The sequence below is a fragment of the Oncorhynchus kisutch genome, linkage group LG30 (assembly GCF_002021735.2).
Source record: "Oncorhynchus kisutch isolate 150728-3 linkage group LG30, Okis_V2, whole genome shotgun sequence".
NCBI classification, from domain to species: Eukaryota; Metazoa; Chordata; class Actinopteri; order Salmoniformes; family Salmonidae; genus Oncorhynchus; species Oncorhynchus kisutch.
In genome coordinates, this window is record NC_034203.2 from 22,843,183 (window position 1) to 22,856,848 (window position 13,666).

Sequence of the window (13,666 nt, forward strand, 5' to 3'; positions counted from 1 at the left end):
CATTGTCTCATCCACAACTGTGTCTCATCCACAATGTGATTGCAGATCAAACTTTCTATTTGAGTTGAGTTCGGTTACTTCAAAGAATCAAAATATTTTCTCTATTACTTAACTATATGCACATATTGATGTAGAGGAGTAAACATCATTCTTCTGGCTGAACCAAAGGTTTTCGAACACAGTGAGCACAGACAAACCACACAAAGAGTTTTTGGTAACGAACAAACAACCCCCAAAACAGTGACTCTTAGATGGTCAGTTTATATTTTTGTAGCAGTTTCAATCTGTTGAGGCAATAAAAAGTTTCACTTCTATAAAACACACTGTCTAGCAACAAAAAGGTTACTGACATAGTTCAATACAGTTTGTCAGGTATGCCTACTTTTCACAAGGACTGTGTCTGTTTTCAGATGCTAACTAATGAGAAGGGGGATCGTTTTAGGATATGTTGAACAATTTGGGTGTTTGCATCATTTATTCATTGTTCAAGCATCTGAAGATAACCTAGAAACTTCTAAAATGATATGTAAGGGAGACCAGAGCTCGTTGTCAACTTTTAACATACATTTTTTCTCTCCTGCATTCAGTTTTAGTGTGTAGTCTACCACTATTTTAATTCACATCGACTTCAATAAGATTTGTTCATGCATTAGTGGGCAATGTAATATATTTTTCTCTATGTTGCCACATAACGTTATTGTAACATTTGATCAAAAGGAGGACTCACTATGAAACCGTGTGTCATGCTGGGGGAAAGGGTGCTACAGGGTTTGTTCTTTCACAGATAAACACACACACAGACTGGATCATCAGCTCCATTGTTGACAACTGTTCATCACATTGACACGTTTATGGAAATCCAACAAGGATAAAGGGGATCATTTCCTTAGTCGGTGATGAAAGACATTCACCTGTGACAATTTCAATATTCAAAGCTAGGGACATGAAGTGGCAAAATACATTCTATAAACACCAAAATACAAAGTTCTGTAGGTGTAACTTTTAGCACCTTGTCTTGTAGTTACGAGGTCTGTGACAACTTCCGTAAATTGTGGATATTCAGCCCCTGGTCTCCCCTATTTCTCATAGCAACAACATGACTACAAAGTCAACATTTTAGTGTGCAGACCAGAAAATGAAGGTGAACAAAACCCTACATGTATTATGAAGTCTTTTCCATAATTGTGCTGCTTTAAGTGACATCCACGTCCCCACATAAAAAGTATATATTTATATATAATATATATTCATACTCTATTAACAGTTTAGTCTACCATTAACTTAATTCCCACCCATTTCTGAAGAAGAAAAAAAACGGACTTTCTTAAACATTGATTATCTTTCAACACAGATTCAACTAATTTGTACATATTTGGAGGGAATTAAGCTCTCAAAGATATTATTTTCACCCCCTGGTAATGTTCCAGTCTTGTTACAGTGTATATATAGCTTTATTCCATTGAAACACATAAAAAAAAGCATTTACAAACTGGCATCATTAGAACCAACAACTTGCTGTTGAATGTAAACTTCAACAGAAGTTCAACGTTACCCCCTCAGCTTGTATATAACCATGTTTGGCACATTTAAAAAATCTGACAATGAGCACAATTCACTAGGAGGCTTGTGGAGGAAAAAAATTGTTTTCATGTAACAGCGTTTTAGGAAATAAAACGTATTTTGAGTATATCTACCGTCCATCCGTAAACTGTTTTAGGCAGTGGAAGAGCACCAAGGAAGTGGAATGATGCTGTTGAGCCGCTTAACTCATTTAGGTCCACCAATTCACATAATCAGATTAGCAATAACTTTGAAATCCGTCCTTCATTTCGCTGCGAAAACATGTTTCATTGCTTGTAGTGGTTTGTTTGTGTGCAGACATTGTACTCTCTATTATCCCCCAGAATGTAACAGACAGACTAACATTATGCTGAGACAATAAGGAAAGGGACACAGGCAATTGTGTAATATACACAATGCACATGTATCTCCGTAATGTACATCAAATATTTTACATCAGAATTAAGGATTAAAAAAGTAGAAATAAAAAAAGAATTATAACAAATCAAAAGATACAAAGTCTAGAAGCAATTATTTTGCCCAGAGATTATACTCCTTACACACAACACAGGTTGAAACCGTACATTAAAACCTAATAAGAGTTTGTGACTGACAACTATTCTCTAGCTTGTGTATGACTCTTCATTTTCTTGTGCTTCACATACTAATCTCTTTACTATACCACATATTTACAGTTGTCTTCCTTCTAGAATACTGCTGATCATCTCCAAGATATTCCTCTCCTTTACACTCCAACGCTCCAAGCTTCTGGTGGTGACCCCATCATTTAATACCTTCCTTTTGCCTTTTCTGAGTTGTTTCTTAACAATATCCTACTCTTTCTTTCTTCCTGTCTCTCTTTCCCTCCTTCCTTCTCTCTTTCGGACTCTAATTCTATTCCTTCTGCTCTGTGACTCTCTCTCTCTCTTTCTTCAAAGACACATGGGCATGGGACCTCTCTCTCTAGGACAAACTAAACTCGCTGAAGAAATGTCTTGTAGTATGCATGCACATGCATGGCCTGTCTGTCTTAGTCTCTCTCTCGGCTCCTCTCCCCCATCACAGCGCACTGCTGACATTCCTCTATAGTCCACTAGACCCAGGAGTCCGGGGAGGCTGGGTAGTGACTGGTCTCATAGTTGAGTTCACTGTAGGGGCGGGATGCTGAGTAGAAGTCCACATAGTTGCCCGTGGACTTGAGGCCCAGGTGCATGTTTAGGTCTGTGGCCTGAGGAGGGCGCTGGTGCACCTGGTCCTCGTAGAACGCCTCCTCAAACTGTACGCCAGGAGGGTTCTGAAACGGAGGGTAGGGCTCCTGGCCTGGGTTGGGCCCCTGAGCAGAGACCTATGGAACACACAGAGGTTAGATCACTACTCTGCTACTGGAGAGAGAGTACCTAACAGTGAGTGTTGCTCTTATAATGATATCAAGTCATTTCTTCATTCATTACCTGGTTGTGTTTGATGTCATCACTGGGAGAGACGTAGGCTCCTCGGAACAATGTTGAGGTTCCACTTGAGATTTCAACTATAGGTGGGAGAGAAACAGAGAGAAGTTATGTGGTCATTGTAATCAAGTTGATTATTATAAAATGACCAAAAGGCTTCACACAGGTTTTAGAGTACACCTTATCTGATGAAAACACACTGACTCCAGAAACGAAGAGGAAACTGACGGAGGCCTTGAAATTCCTTCCTACCTGCCATGGTGTCTTTCCTCGAAGTGTGCTCACCCTTGTTGCCATGGTAACTGGCATTGGTGCCCGTTGACTCGTAGTCTGTCTTCCTCTCCTTAAGGCTGATCATCTCTCGGGGAGAGGCAGGGGCACTTGCTGCAAACACACAGATGACACATCACGTACACCATTACCAGGAAAAGACGTTTGACATCCACTTGACTCCCTTCGTCATTATTAATCCTCCCACTCTCCTACATTGACACATTCTGTTGATACAAGGCAAGGAAGCTGAGAATAAAGCAGCTGATGACAACATCAGATAACGTTACTGTGCCATAAAACGGCATGAAGTAAACACGCATGTAATGAAAACAAATACATAACTAACTAGACGGGGATCTAACATCCAGAAATAGCTCTTCTATGAAATCTTTACTTAGAGAGTTTATTGCTTTCTAATAGGATCCATTAAGTTCAGCATTTCCACTTTAAATTTCATTAAACTCCAATTAGAGCACCATGTAACTTTAATGTTCCGAACGGAATCGACAAACACCCTCTCGTCCAAGAAGATCCTCCTATAATCACAATTAAACACAGCCAATGGCTGGCTACAGTACCGGGTTGTAGGTTTTAATAACAGTGGTACCAATACCTCTTACATTTACATTTTAGTCATTAAGCAGATGCTCTTATCCAGAGTGACTTAGAGTCAGTGCATTCTAACGACTATTCAGGTTTGTAGGCGTATTCTGCATTGGCCCTAACTGCCCCCGGAGCTAACTGTGCCTCCCAAGGTCTCTTCCATGAGGCTGCTGTGGTGACGAACAGAGACTCAGCTGTGGCATTCAAACCAGCCGTGAAGAAATCTGCTGGTGTATGTCATCCGAGTCATCCCTCCATCCTCCTCCTTTCCTTTCCTCTCCTCTTCTTTCATCTTAAAGGGTAAGTGAGTAACTGGCAGTTGCTTATTAGCGTCTGTGCACCTCCGTGTCTAAGCAGACACCACCTCATTCATCCTATCTTTTATCTGAAATATTACTAAGCTTCCCAATTATTTTTGTCTGAAATTCATGGACAATTTTGGGGGGGAAATGTCTGGCAATTAAAGCTCTAAAGCCTTGTGAGTTTGCAAAAAATTTCCAATATTGTAATACTATGGGGTAAAGATAGAATACACTAACCTGAGCGATTATTGGGAGATGTCCGTACAGGCGAGATGGATGGGGTGCGGGAGGAAGAGTATGGTCTTTGTCTATCTCTTTCTATTGTAGAGGATGAGCCAACAAAATGATACTGAAAATATCCATCCTGGGGAAAAAGGAGATTGATAAGGGAACTAACAATAATGGACTGATGTATACTGCTTACTATGCAGTAGGATCATACTCTATGACCATACTGTAAGATATAAGATCATCTGGGCAAATACAAATGGGGTTGGAACTATACACACATTTCAATTAGGCCAAATCGAACAGGAGAACAATACGATACTGACTGGTTACCCATTAAAGTAAAGCATGCAACACCAGTCTTGCAGTTAATTTTTTTTCTCCCCCTCTCAAAGCCCTTAAACCTTCAAATTCTTAATCTGTCTTTCATTAAAGCATGTTTATCTACTCTCCTCAGGTCAACATTGAGAGATTCTTTAGTTCATTAAACTGCAGCCCAGAGGGATTCCAGCTTTAGTCTCACTATCGATTCATACACTTAATGAGCTTGCTGAACTGTGTCACACATGACGCATGAACTGCTGTACAGTATACATTTTTGCCCTTTACCTCCTCTCCTTTACCTCCTCTCTGGAGGACACTCCAGAGACTAATGCGTTACACTTCCAGCAGCGCCTTCGGCAGAGTTCTTGTGGTGGCAGCAAGTTCTTTGTATTACACACCTTTTTGTAGAGGCTGCGAAGGTCTCTGTACTGCCACATACTGTTGAGGACTTGAGAGGCTGCCTTCACCACTTTGGGTGTGTGTCTGGGAAGAGAATAATGACACTTTATTTTCCTTGGATGAACAGAACAAAATGTTCTAATCAAAAGGTATTGAATACTCGCTGCTGGATGAAAGGTCACTAGCACAAAACATTAAAAAACACAAATTCAATAACAACAAAAATCTAAGCCAACATTAAATGGAAACAAGGTCATTTTGCACTTCAGCACCATAGTCATTCCTGCAACAACAAAAAAAACGAGAAAAATTGGAATGGATAAACGCAATTAGCAGAGACAAAATCCAATAAGTTTTGCATCAGAGGCCCCTCTCTCACACAGCACCCATCCTCTCCTCTATCTCAGCACAGCAACTCCACAAGCCACAAATGTCAGCGCTACAGGTGATTAAATTCACACCAGAGATATGGAATAATCATCAAGTTATTACATCATAGCACTGCAGAACCTGTATAGCAACACTTCTCTTCTCTCAAGACTCAGAGTTTTTTGTAATTTCTTCTCAATGGGGCAATGCATTCTTACAGTTGTCCAGAGTCCCTAATCCTTGGCAACGTTGAGTAAGTGTATCACAGGACTATGAGGAGAGATAGCCAATTACAATACCCAATTACCTTGCTAATTGCAAACTAAAAGGTCCTAAGGGAGAACTGTTTTCATAAAATCCCAAAACAGAAAACCCACAATTAGCTACATTTAAAAGGCATTTCTTTACACTGGTGAGTTTTAGGGAAAACATCAGAAAAACATCTACTAAAATACATTCAGAAGGAAACTAACAGAACAGTGCTTATGCCCGATCAGCAGTTACATTAATTTACATTAGGGTTGAAGGTTAGGGTGAACAGAGTCTGTCTTGACAGTGGGATAACATGTTATATAAAGTAGCTGGCCAGCACGCATGCAGCATTTGGTTCCAGGTTAGAAGATGAGAGTGAACAAAGTATGACTTCTGGACACCTACTTGTCTCCTTTGCTCCTGGCGATACCGATGAGTTTCTCGATGCCTCCAGCGTCACGCAGAGCCTTGGTGTTCTCCATGTTCTTAGTGATGACCTCGTGCAGGGCACAGCAGATAGCCGTGATGGTGTCGTCTGACATGGTCTTCCCAATAGCACCGGCAGCAGTCCCACCACTGCTGTTGTTGTTGTTGCCCCCGGGCAAACGGTGGACCAAGTCTCTCATTGCGTACTTGCCTGTTGTGGAGAGAAAGAGACCTCATGGTTAAGTTCTACTGTACATGAACATTTAAATACCATTTAGGAAACAGATTATGAAAACCATGGGTGCAGAAAAACAATATTCTTTGATTTGATTTGAAATAAATATGGCAAACATGCTCTCCAAAAAGCAATGTTCTGTTTGTGACCAAAATACTTTGCAAGTCACAACAGCAATATAGGGGAAAGGGTAACAAATGGTCAAGATATCAGAAACGGATAAAGACACGCAGTATTTACTAAACTTCACATGATATGACTGCTGTAATCAAACAGTAGTGGCTTACTGGCTGGTCTATGACCCCTTGTCTAACCTTGTCACCACTCTATGGACACTCGGGAGGAGGGCCTTCAAGATCAGAGATGTGCACAAGCCCCTTGTCCTATAGAGGCTACGTCCCCAATGAGCACTGAATGACTGAGCTAAAGTGGCCCTCTTGACTTGACAGGAGAACCATAAATACTGCACTTGACACTGAGGCATCTCACTTGAATCATTTTAAAAAGACATTGCTCTAAAAACATTGGATATACTATCGATAATAATGATGTTTCAGCATTTACAGTAGTACAGTACACCTATGGGGTTTTAGTCGCAGACAAGAGATCATAAAATACTAGAAAATACTAGATAGGAATAGAGGATAGAAGGATAGAATAAGAGAGAGAGAGAGAGTGGAAGGAAAGATGGGTATCAGCATATGCGAAAGGCAGGAGAGAGAGAGAAGAAATTCAGAGCATGGTGCTTTTAATAATTCACAATACGGCCTCAAACTCCCTGCCTGACATTCACAGCTATATGATGAGGCTTTAATACATTGTCTGGTCAATGGGTCTTTTTTAAGACCCCGCTCAGCACTCATACACGACTGTAGGCCTGAGGACACTACATTTGCAGCTGGGATGGAAATGTCAATCCCCTCACGTTTAAAAGAAAGGCCTGGGAATGGGAACGACAGGGACGGTCTAGTCCTGCCAGGGCACAGTCACTATGCTGCGATTCATAGTAAAAGCATTAGCAACTACAACAGATGTTTGTAATGTAGATAAACAAAGAAACAGACAATCCGTTGGAGCACATTCCATGATATTCAAATATAATATGCCCATTTTAGCAGCTATGACGTCAGAATTTAAAAAAATATGATAATTATTTTTAAGAAGCATCCCTCAATAAAATACTATTCTAAACTAAAGCTATTAAAACTACAGTAAAAATCCCACCAAGTATACCCCATCATTGCTTTACAAAGTTCTTAGATGTGTCATATATAGCCAGACATAACATTGGTTTAACATGACTTAAGCATGTAAACAGATACTTATGGGTTACTCTATTCTACCCACAGAGTAGGACGGCTGAAGGCCTGCGGCTCTACGACATGATGCACACGTCTACTTAACACAGAGCTCCAGCCTGAGACGGCAAGAGCAGTTGCTATGGAGATGGAAGTTCCAACAGAAAACCAAGTTTATCAGAGAGATCAATAGTCTTTTAGTGCTGTTATGAGGAGAATTTCAACCATGTGAACACAGTCCACAAAGAGAGCTCTGCACACCCATCTCAGCAGAGAAAGACGCTGGTATAGCTGGCTGCAGAGAAGTGCATGGATATTAGCATATGCACACACGCGCACTCACGAGCGCGCGCACACACACACACATACGCGTGCACCAAACACACAGCAAACACACACAGAGAAAAAAACATTTGAATGTTTTCGAATACTGAATAACTGACAGCCGAACTAACCGATGAGGTCTTTGTTTCTGACGTCTAAGGCCATGTTTCTTAAAGCTGTGGCCACGGCACACACCACCCTGTCGTTGTCAATCCTCAGCAGCTCCACCAGGATGGGCAGACCCTTCTCTTTCCTCACTGCCGCACGGATATACACAGACCACTGGAGAGGAGAGGAGACAGAGAGGTCTGATTCACACATGTTTATGTTCTATGCTATCAGTCAGAGTAGGATGACTATCTTATAGGATCTGGTATCTCTTTCTTAACTAACATTACAATAAGGGAACAGACCAATGACTTAGACCATATCTATCTGTAAGAGTTATGGTATCTTGGCAACGGCAGTTGGACAGCTCTGAGGAGGCCATAGCTTACTGTAGTGCTCCAGCTTTCTTGACTAATACAGTGAGTTAACAGTCACCAATTAGCTCTCTGGTTCAGGAAGTTCATTTACATGACAGTGTGAACAGTTAAAGGACTGCCGTTGAGCAGCTCTAAGGAGGGAGACCATAGCTTACTGTACTGTGCTGTACCTTCCAGCTGCCTGCAGCCAGGTTCTGCAGGGCTCCAGCCGCCCCCTCCAGGGTGTCTGGGTTGGAGCACTCAGACAGGAGAGTGAGGTAGGGTTTGACAATGGTGGGGTGCCACAGCATCTGAATGCCTTTGGGCGGGTCAGCAGAGTCCGGGAAGGGCCCCACACCATCCCACTGGGTGACACAGGATGGTGGAATGTTACTACTGGCCAATACTACAGGCATAATATGGGACATCAAACTGTTTGTTGCTTAGTTATCACAAAACAGTGAAAAGGTGGAAACATTGAATATGGTTGAGACTTGAGTGACAAGTGAATCACACATTGCTTTTTGAATTATGAACTTATAGGATAAATATAATTAAGAATGAAGTAGTTAAGTTAAAATCTCTGGGGCATATCTCACATACAAAATCATCACCACCAAGCCAACCACATGAGCATCTAATGTATGCCAGAGTAGATGAGTTAATAGCATAATCCAACTCAGATGATAATCAAGTCTTGGCTTTTGCCTGGTTATTGTCCCAGACATGGCAGAGAAAACCATGACAAATCTCTCCTCTTCACATTATATTTATGTTATTTAGCAGACACTCTTATCCAGAGTGACTTACAATTAGTGCATTCTTCTTAAGATAGCTAGGTGAGACAACATATTTTCCCTCAAAGTATTAATCAGCAAAGTCAGTGCTAGAAGGAAAGGTAAATGCCATTTTTTAAAATGAAGGGTGTGTCAGGGGTGCCGTGAGATAGAGATACTGAAGATATATACTCTTCAAAGGTTTCAGACGTTTTCGGAAGATGGGCAGGGACTTTTGACTTTAGGGAGAAGCTTGTTCCACCATTGGTGTGCCAGGACAAAGAAGAGCTTTGACTAGGCTGAGTGGGAGCTGACTTCCTGTACTGGTAGAAGGGCCAAGAGACCAGAGGTGGCGGAACAGAGTGCTCGGGTTGGGATGTAGGGTTTGAACATAGCCCGGAAGGTAAGAAGGGGCAGTTCCCCTTGCTGCTCCGTAGGCAAGCACCAGGGTCTTGAAGATGATTCAAGCTTCGACTGGAAGCCAGTGGACTGTGTGGAGGAGCGGGATGATCGTAGGAAGGTTGAACAACAGGCGGGCTGCGGCATTCTTTTCAAGCCCCTCTTTCAGAACTAAACCCAGTAAATGAGTAATTACCCATAAGATAGACCCCCCTCCCTAGCCAGCTTCCAGCACCACTGCTCTAACACGCTGGCTAATTGCTAACAGCTGCAGTTGAGATGTAGAGAGGAGAGGATAGAAAGGAGATGAGCCCACCTGATCATGGGCCTTCTTTTTCTTCTTCTTCTTCCCCCAGCAACCTGAGCTCTCGGAATCCTTGCCATTGGCATCGCCACAAAGCAATCCGTCAAGCTCATCTGTGCCTATCTGCTGTCCCTGAGATGTCTCTGCAGCTAGTCGATACGAGAGGTTCCTCAAAATGCACACACAGTTTTCAATGGTCTGCAAGGACAAAAGAGGGAGATGATGAGAGATGAAGGGAAGGCGTGGGTGAAAGGAGAGAGGGGGAGACGAACAGAGAGAGAGAGAGAGACAGAAAGAGAGAGAGGAAGATAAATAGAGAGCAGTATTTCATTTTGAGGAGTGCCATGAGATGCTTTGCTTGTCGGCCATGTAGCGAACAAAGTAAAGTTGTGACTTTATTTCCTCCAATGTGAGCGGACAGGATGTTTTAGGGATGCTATAAACTGGGGCAAATGCATGAGTTGCTTTCGAATAGACAGAGCATGCAATGCAATAGACCATGACTGCATTTGATACAACACACACAGACCTTGTTACTAAACATTGCCTACTGTATGTTACACTGTTGACAGTCTATTATTTCATGACATATTCCACAGCGAAATAGAGCAGATGCCAACCCTTCAATGGAACAATTAACAGAATTAAAGTATGGCTCTTTATCCAGTCTAGAAAGGTAATTCAATTGGAACATTAATTGACCAGTCTGTTAAATGCAATTGGTACAGTAAAGTCAGGTGCATCTCTTTCTGATGAATGACTAACTCCTTGTACTCGTTAGATTGCTGTGCTGGATCCAGGCCAGAGCAGTACTGTAGTGACAATCCCATTGTAGTAAGCAGTGAGGCATTCAACACCATAGTGGGGGACTCTGATCTTGTAAAGAATTTTCAGTGGGATTAGGGCTGCCAGATCGCCTTCAAACTAGTTGGCAGAAAGTAGTCCAGACATAACAAAGGCCCTCGGAAATCAAACAAAATAGGGCACTCATTTAGAGCGCGTATGTAGAGGTACAATCGGAGGAGCTTTACGGTACCATAACCTACTGCACATAGTTATGAGTGTGATAGAGAGGACAGATATGGAAGGCATTTCAACAGGGAAGAACAGTTTGTCATGGTTACTGCTGCGCATCGCTCAAGGTTATCATGTACTGTATGTGTAACCAGTGTGAAATGGCTAGCTAGTTAGCGTTGGTGCGCGCTAATAGTGTTTCAATCGGTGACATCACTCGCTCTGAGATCTTGAAGTAGTTGTTTCCCTTGCTCTGCAAGGGCCGCAGCTTTTGTGGAGCGATGGGTAACAATGCTTCGAGGGTGGCTGTGGTCTACTGTGTGCAGAGGGTCCCTGATTCGGGGCGAGGAGAGGGACCGAAGCTATACTGTTACATATGTACCTAGTACCTAGTCCATTTTCTAAACATAGGCTTTGTTTCAATTATACTAAATAATGCATTTCAAAGCAGGATAAAAACACTAGCTCCATAGACTTTGAGGCATTCATTCGCAGGAAATTGGACATCTGGTATGAGCTTTTGGGAAATGACCAGTGTAATCAGAGCTGTTGATGATCTGTGCTAGCGTCTAGCGTCTAGCCTGATTGCACTGTACGGTAGATCATCACCAATACCAGGAAGTCAGCGCCCCCTATCTCTCCATGCAGAGCACCAGCAAGGACAGGATAGGTGTTGAGCAGCTAAATCATGAATAAAGAAGGCCATTTACAGGGGATGATGAGGTGGAGAGAGCCAGGGAGGCAACCTTGACAACACACTGATCCAGATCCACAACATGGGACGTTCGTGTGTGTGTGTGCTGTAATGATGGGCAGCCCCTGTCTGTGATTCCCTCCGCGTCATGTTAAAGGGTCTGCTTTATGAAAGGAGATGGGAGGAACACAAAGTCAAACCTTGCTATCGATCTCGCTGCTGCCCAAGGCGGTCTGGATCACGTAGAGCAGAGCGTCGGTAAGGCCCTCGCACTCCCTCATCCTCCTGCGAGCCTCCTCCCCCGCAGAGCTCACATTCCTGCAACAACAGCCAGTCAGACATTTCTCTTCAGCATTGTATCACTGTCATATAATACAGTCATATTGTAGTTAACCATCATCATGATTTTTCAGTTGAATTTCAGGACTAAATATTGTACTTCTTCAGTGCTTGCCATCATAGTTGGTTGAATATAATAACTAAATAATGTTAAAGATGTATAGTTTGACACCATGACAAGCCTGGCCCATCATGTACCCACTCTGGGTGCATCCCAAATGGCACCCTATTCCCTATACACTGAGTGAACAAAACATTAGGAAAACTTGCTCTTTCAATGACATAGACTGACCAGATGAATCCAGGTAAAAGCTATGATCCCGGCAGGTAGCCTGGTAGGCAGGGGCATTGGGCCAGTAACCAAAAGGTTGCTGGATTGAATCCTCGAGCCGACAAGGTAAAAATCTATCATTCTGCCCTGAGCAAGGCATTTAACCCACTGTTCCCCGGGTGCCATGTATGTCGATTAAGGCAGCCCCTGCACCTCTCTGATTCAGAGGGGTTGGGTTAAATGCCAAAGACTTGTTTCAGTTGAATGCATTCAGTTGTACAACTGACTAGGTATCCCCTAATCAATGTCACCTGTTAAATCCACTTTAGTCAGTGTAGATGAAGGGGAGGAGATGGGTTAAAGAAGGATTTTTAAGCATTTTGTGTATGCGTGCCATTTCAGAGGGTGAATGGGCAAGAGAAAATATTTAAGTGCCTTTGAAAAGGGTATGGTAGTAGGTGCCAGACGCACCGGTTTGAGTGTGTTAAAACCTGCAACACTACTGGGTTTTTCACACTCAACAGTTTTCCGTGTGTATCAAGAATGGTCCACCACCCAAAGGACATCCATCCAACTTGACACAACTGTGGGAAGCATTGGAGTCAACATGGGCCAGCATCCCTGTGGAACGCTTTCGACACCTTGTAGAGTCCATGCCCCGACGAATTGAGTCTGTTCTGAGGGCAAAAGGGAAATATTAGCAAGATTTCCTAATGTTTTGGACACTCAGAGTTTATTTTTATTTAACTCTTATTTTACCAGGTAAGTTGACTGAGAACACATTCTCATTTACAGCAACAACCTGGGTAATAGTTACAGGGGATGAACAAGCCATTTGTAAACTGGGGATGATTAGGTGACCATGATGGTTTAAGTGCCATGAGATCTTTAGCGAACACAGAGAGTCAGGACAGCTGTTTAACGTCCCACCTGAAAGACGGCAACCCTACACAGGGCAATGTCCCCAATCACTGCCCTGGGGCATTTGGATATTTGTTTTTAGACCAGAGGAAAGGGTGCCTCCTACTGGCCCTCCAACACCACTTCCAGCAGCATGTGGTCTCCCATCCAGGAACTGACCAGGACCAACACCGCTTAGCTTCAGAAGCAAACCAGCAGTGGGATGCAGGGTGGTATGCAGCTGACTGTAGGGTATAGTGCACTACATCCTGTCTCCTCTTCGCTGCCCTTTAAATGTCAGGTCATTAAAAGTCTGTAATGGTGCAGCCAGCCTGGTCTTATAACAGGCCTTTGTATGGACAACATGGCCTATCTATGTCTCCTGTTAGAGGTTTGGCCCAATTGATAGGGAGATTATTCTGCCATACCAAGAAAAAGAGCAGTAACTGCACATTTGGTCAAAA

The 13,666-nt window shown here is 42.8% G+C and overlaps 1 protein-coding gene across 6 annotated transcripts in view; it reads right to left on the reverse strand.

Moving 5' to 3' along the window:
- Positions 1-245: 245 nt before the first annotated feature.
- LOC109875256 (catenin delta-2) overlaps positions 246-13,666 on the reverse strand; it is a 132,822-nt gene continuing 119,401 nt past the window's right edge. For 4 of the 6 annotated variants that reach the window (XM_020467528.2, XM_031810574.1, XM_020467527.2 and 1 more), the window contains 10 exons: positions 11,893-12,010; positions 9,997-10,182; positions 8,682-8,870; positions 8,173-8,323; positions 6,164-6,395; positions 5,137-5,221; positions 4,424-4,550; positions 3,261-3,392; positions 3,012-3,088; positions 246-2,905 (listed from right to left, as the gene is read on the reverse strand). In XM_020467528.2, coding sequence (XP_020323117.1) covers positions 2,654-2,905; positions 3,012-3,088; positions 3,261-3,392; positions 4,424-4,550; positions 5,137-5,221; positions 6,164-6,395; positions 8,173-8,323; positions 8,682-8,870; positions 9,997-10,182; positions 11,893-12,010 — 1,549 coding nt within the window. In that variant the 3' untranslated portion in view covers positions 246-2,653. The remainder of the gene's footprint in view (positions 2,906-3,011; positions 3,089-3,260; positions 3,393-4,423; positions 4,551-5,136; positions 5,222-6,163; positions 6,396-8,172; positions 8,324-8,681; positions 8,871-9,996; positions 10,183-11,892; positions 12,011-13,666) is intronic. The other 2 variants (XM_031810575.1, XM_020467529.2) reach the window with 1 other exon arrangement.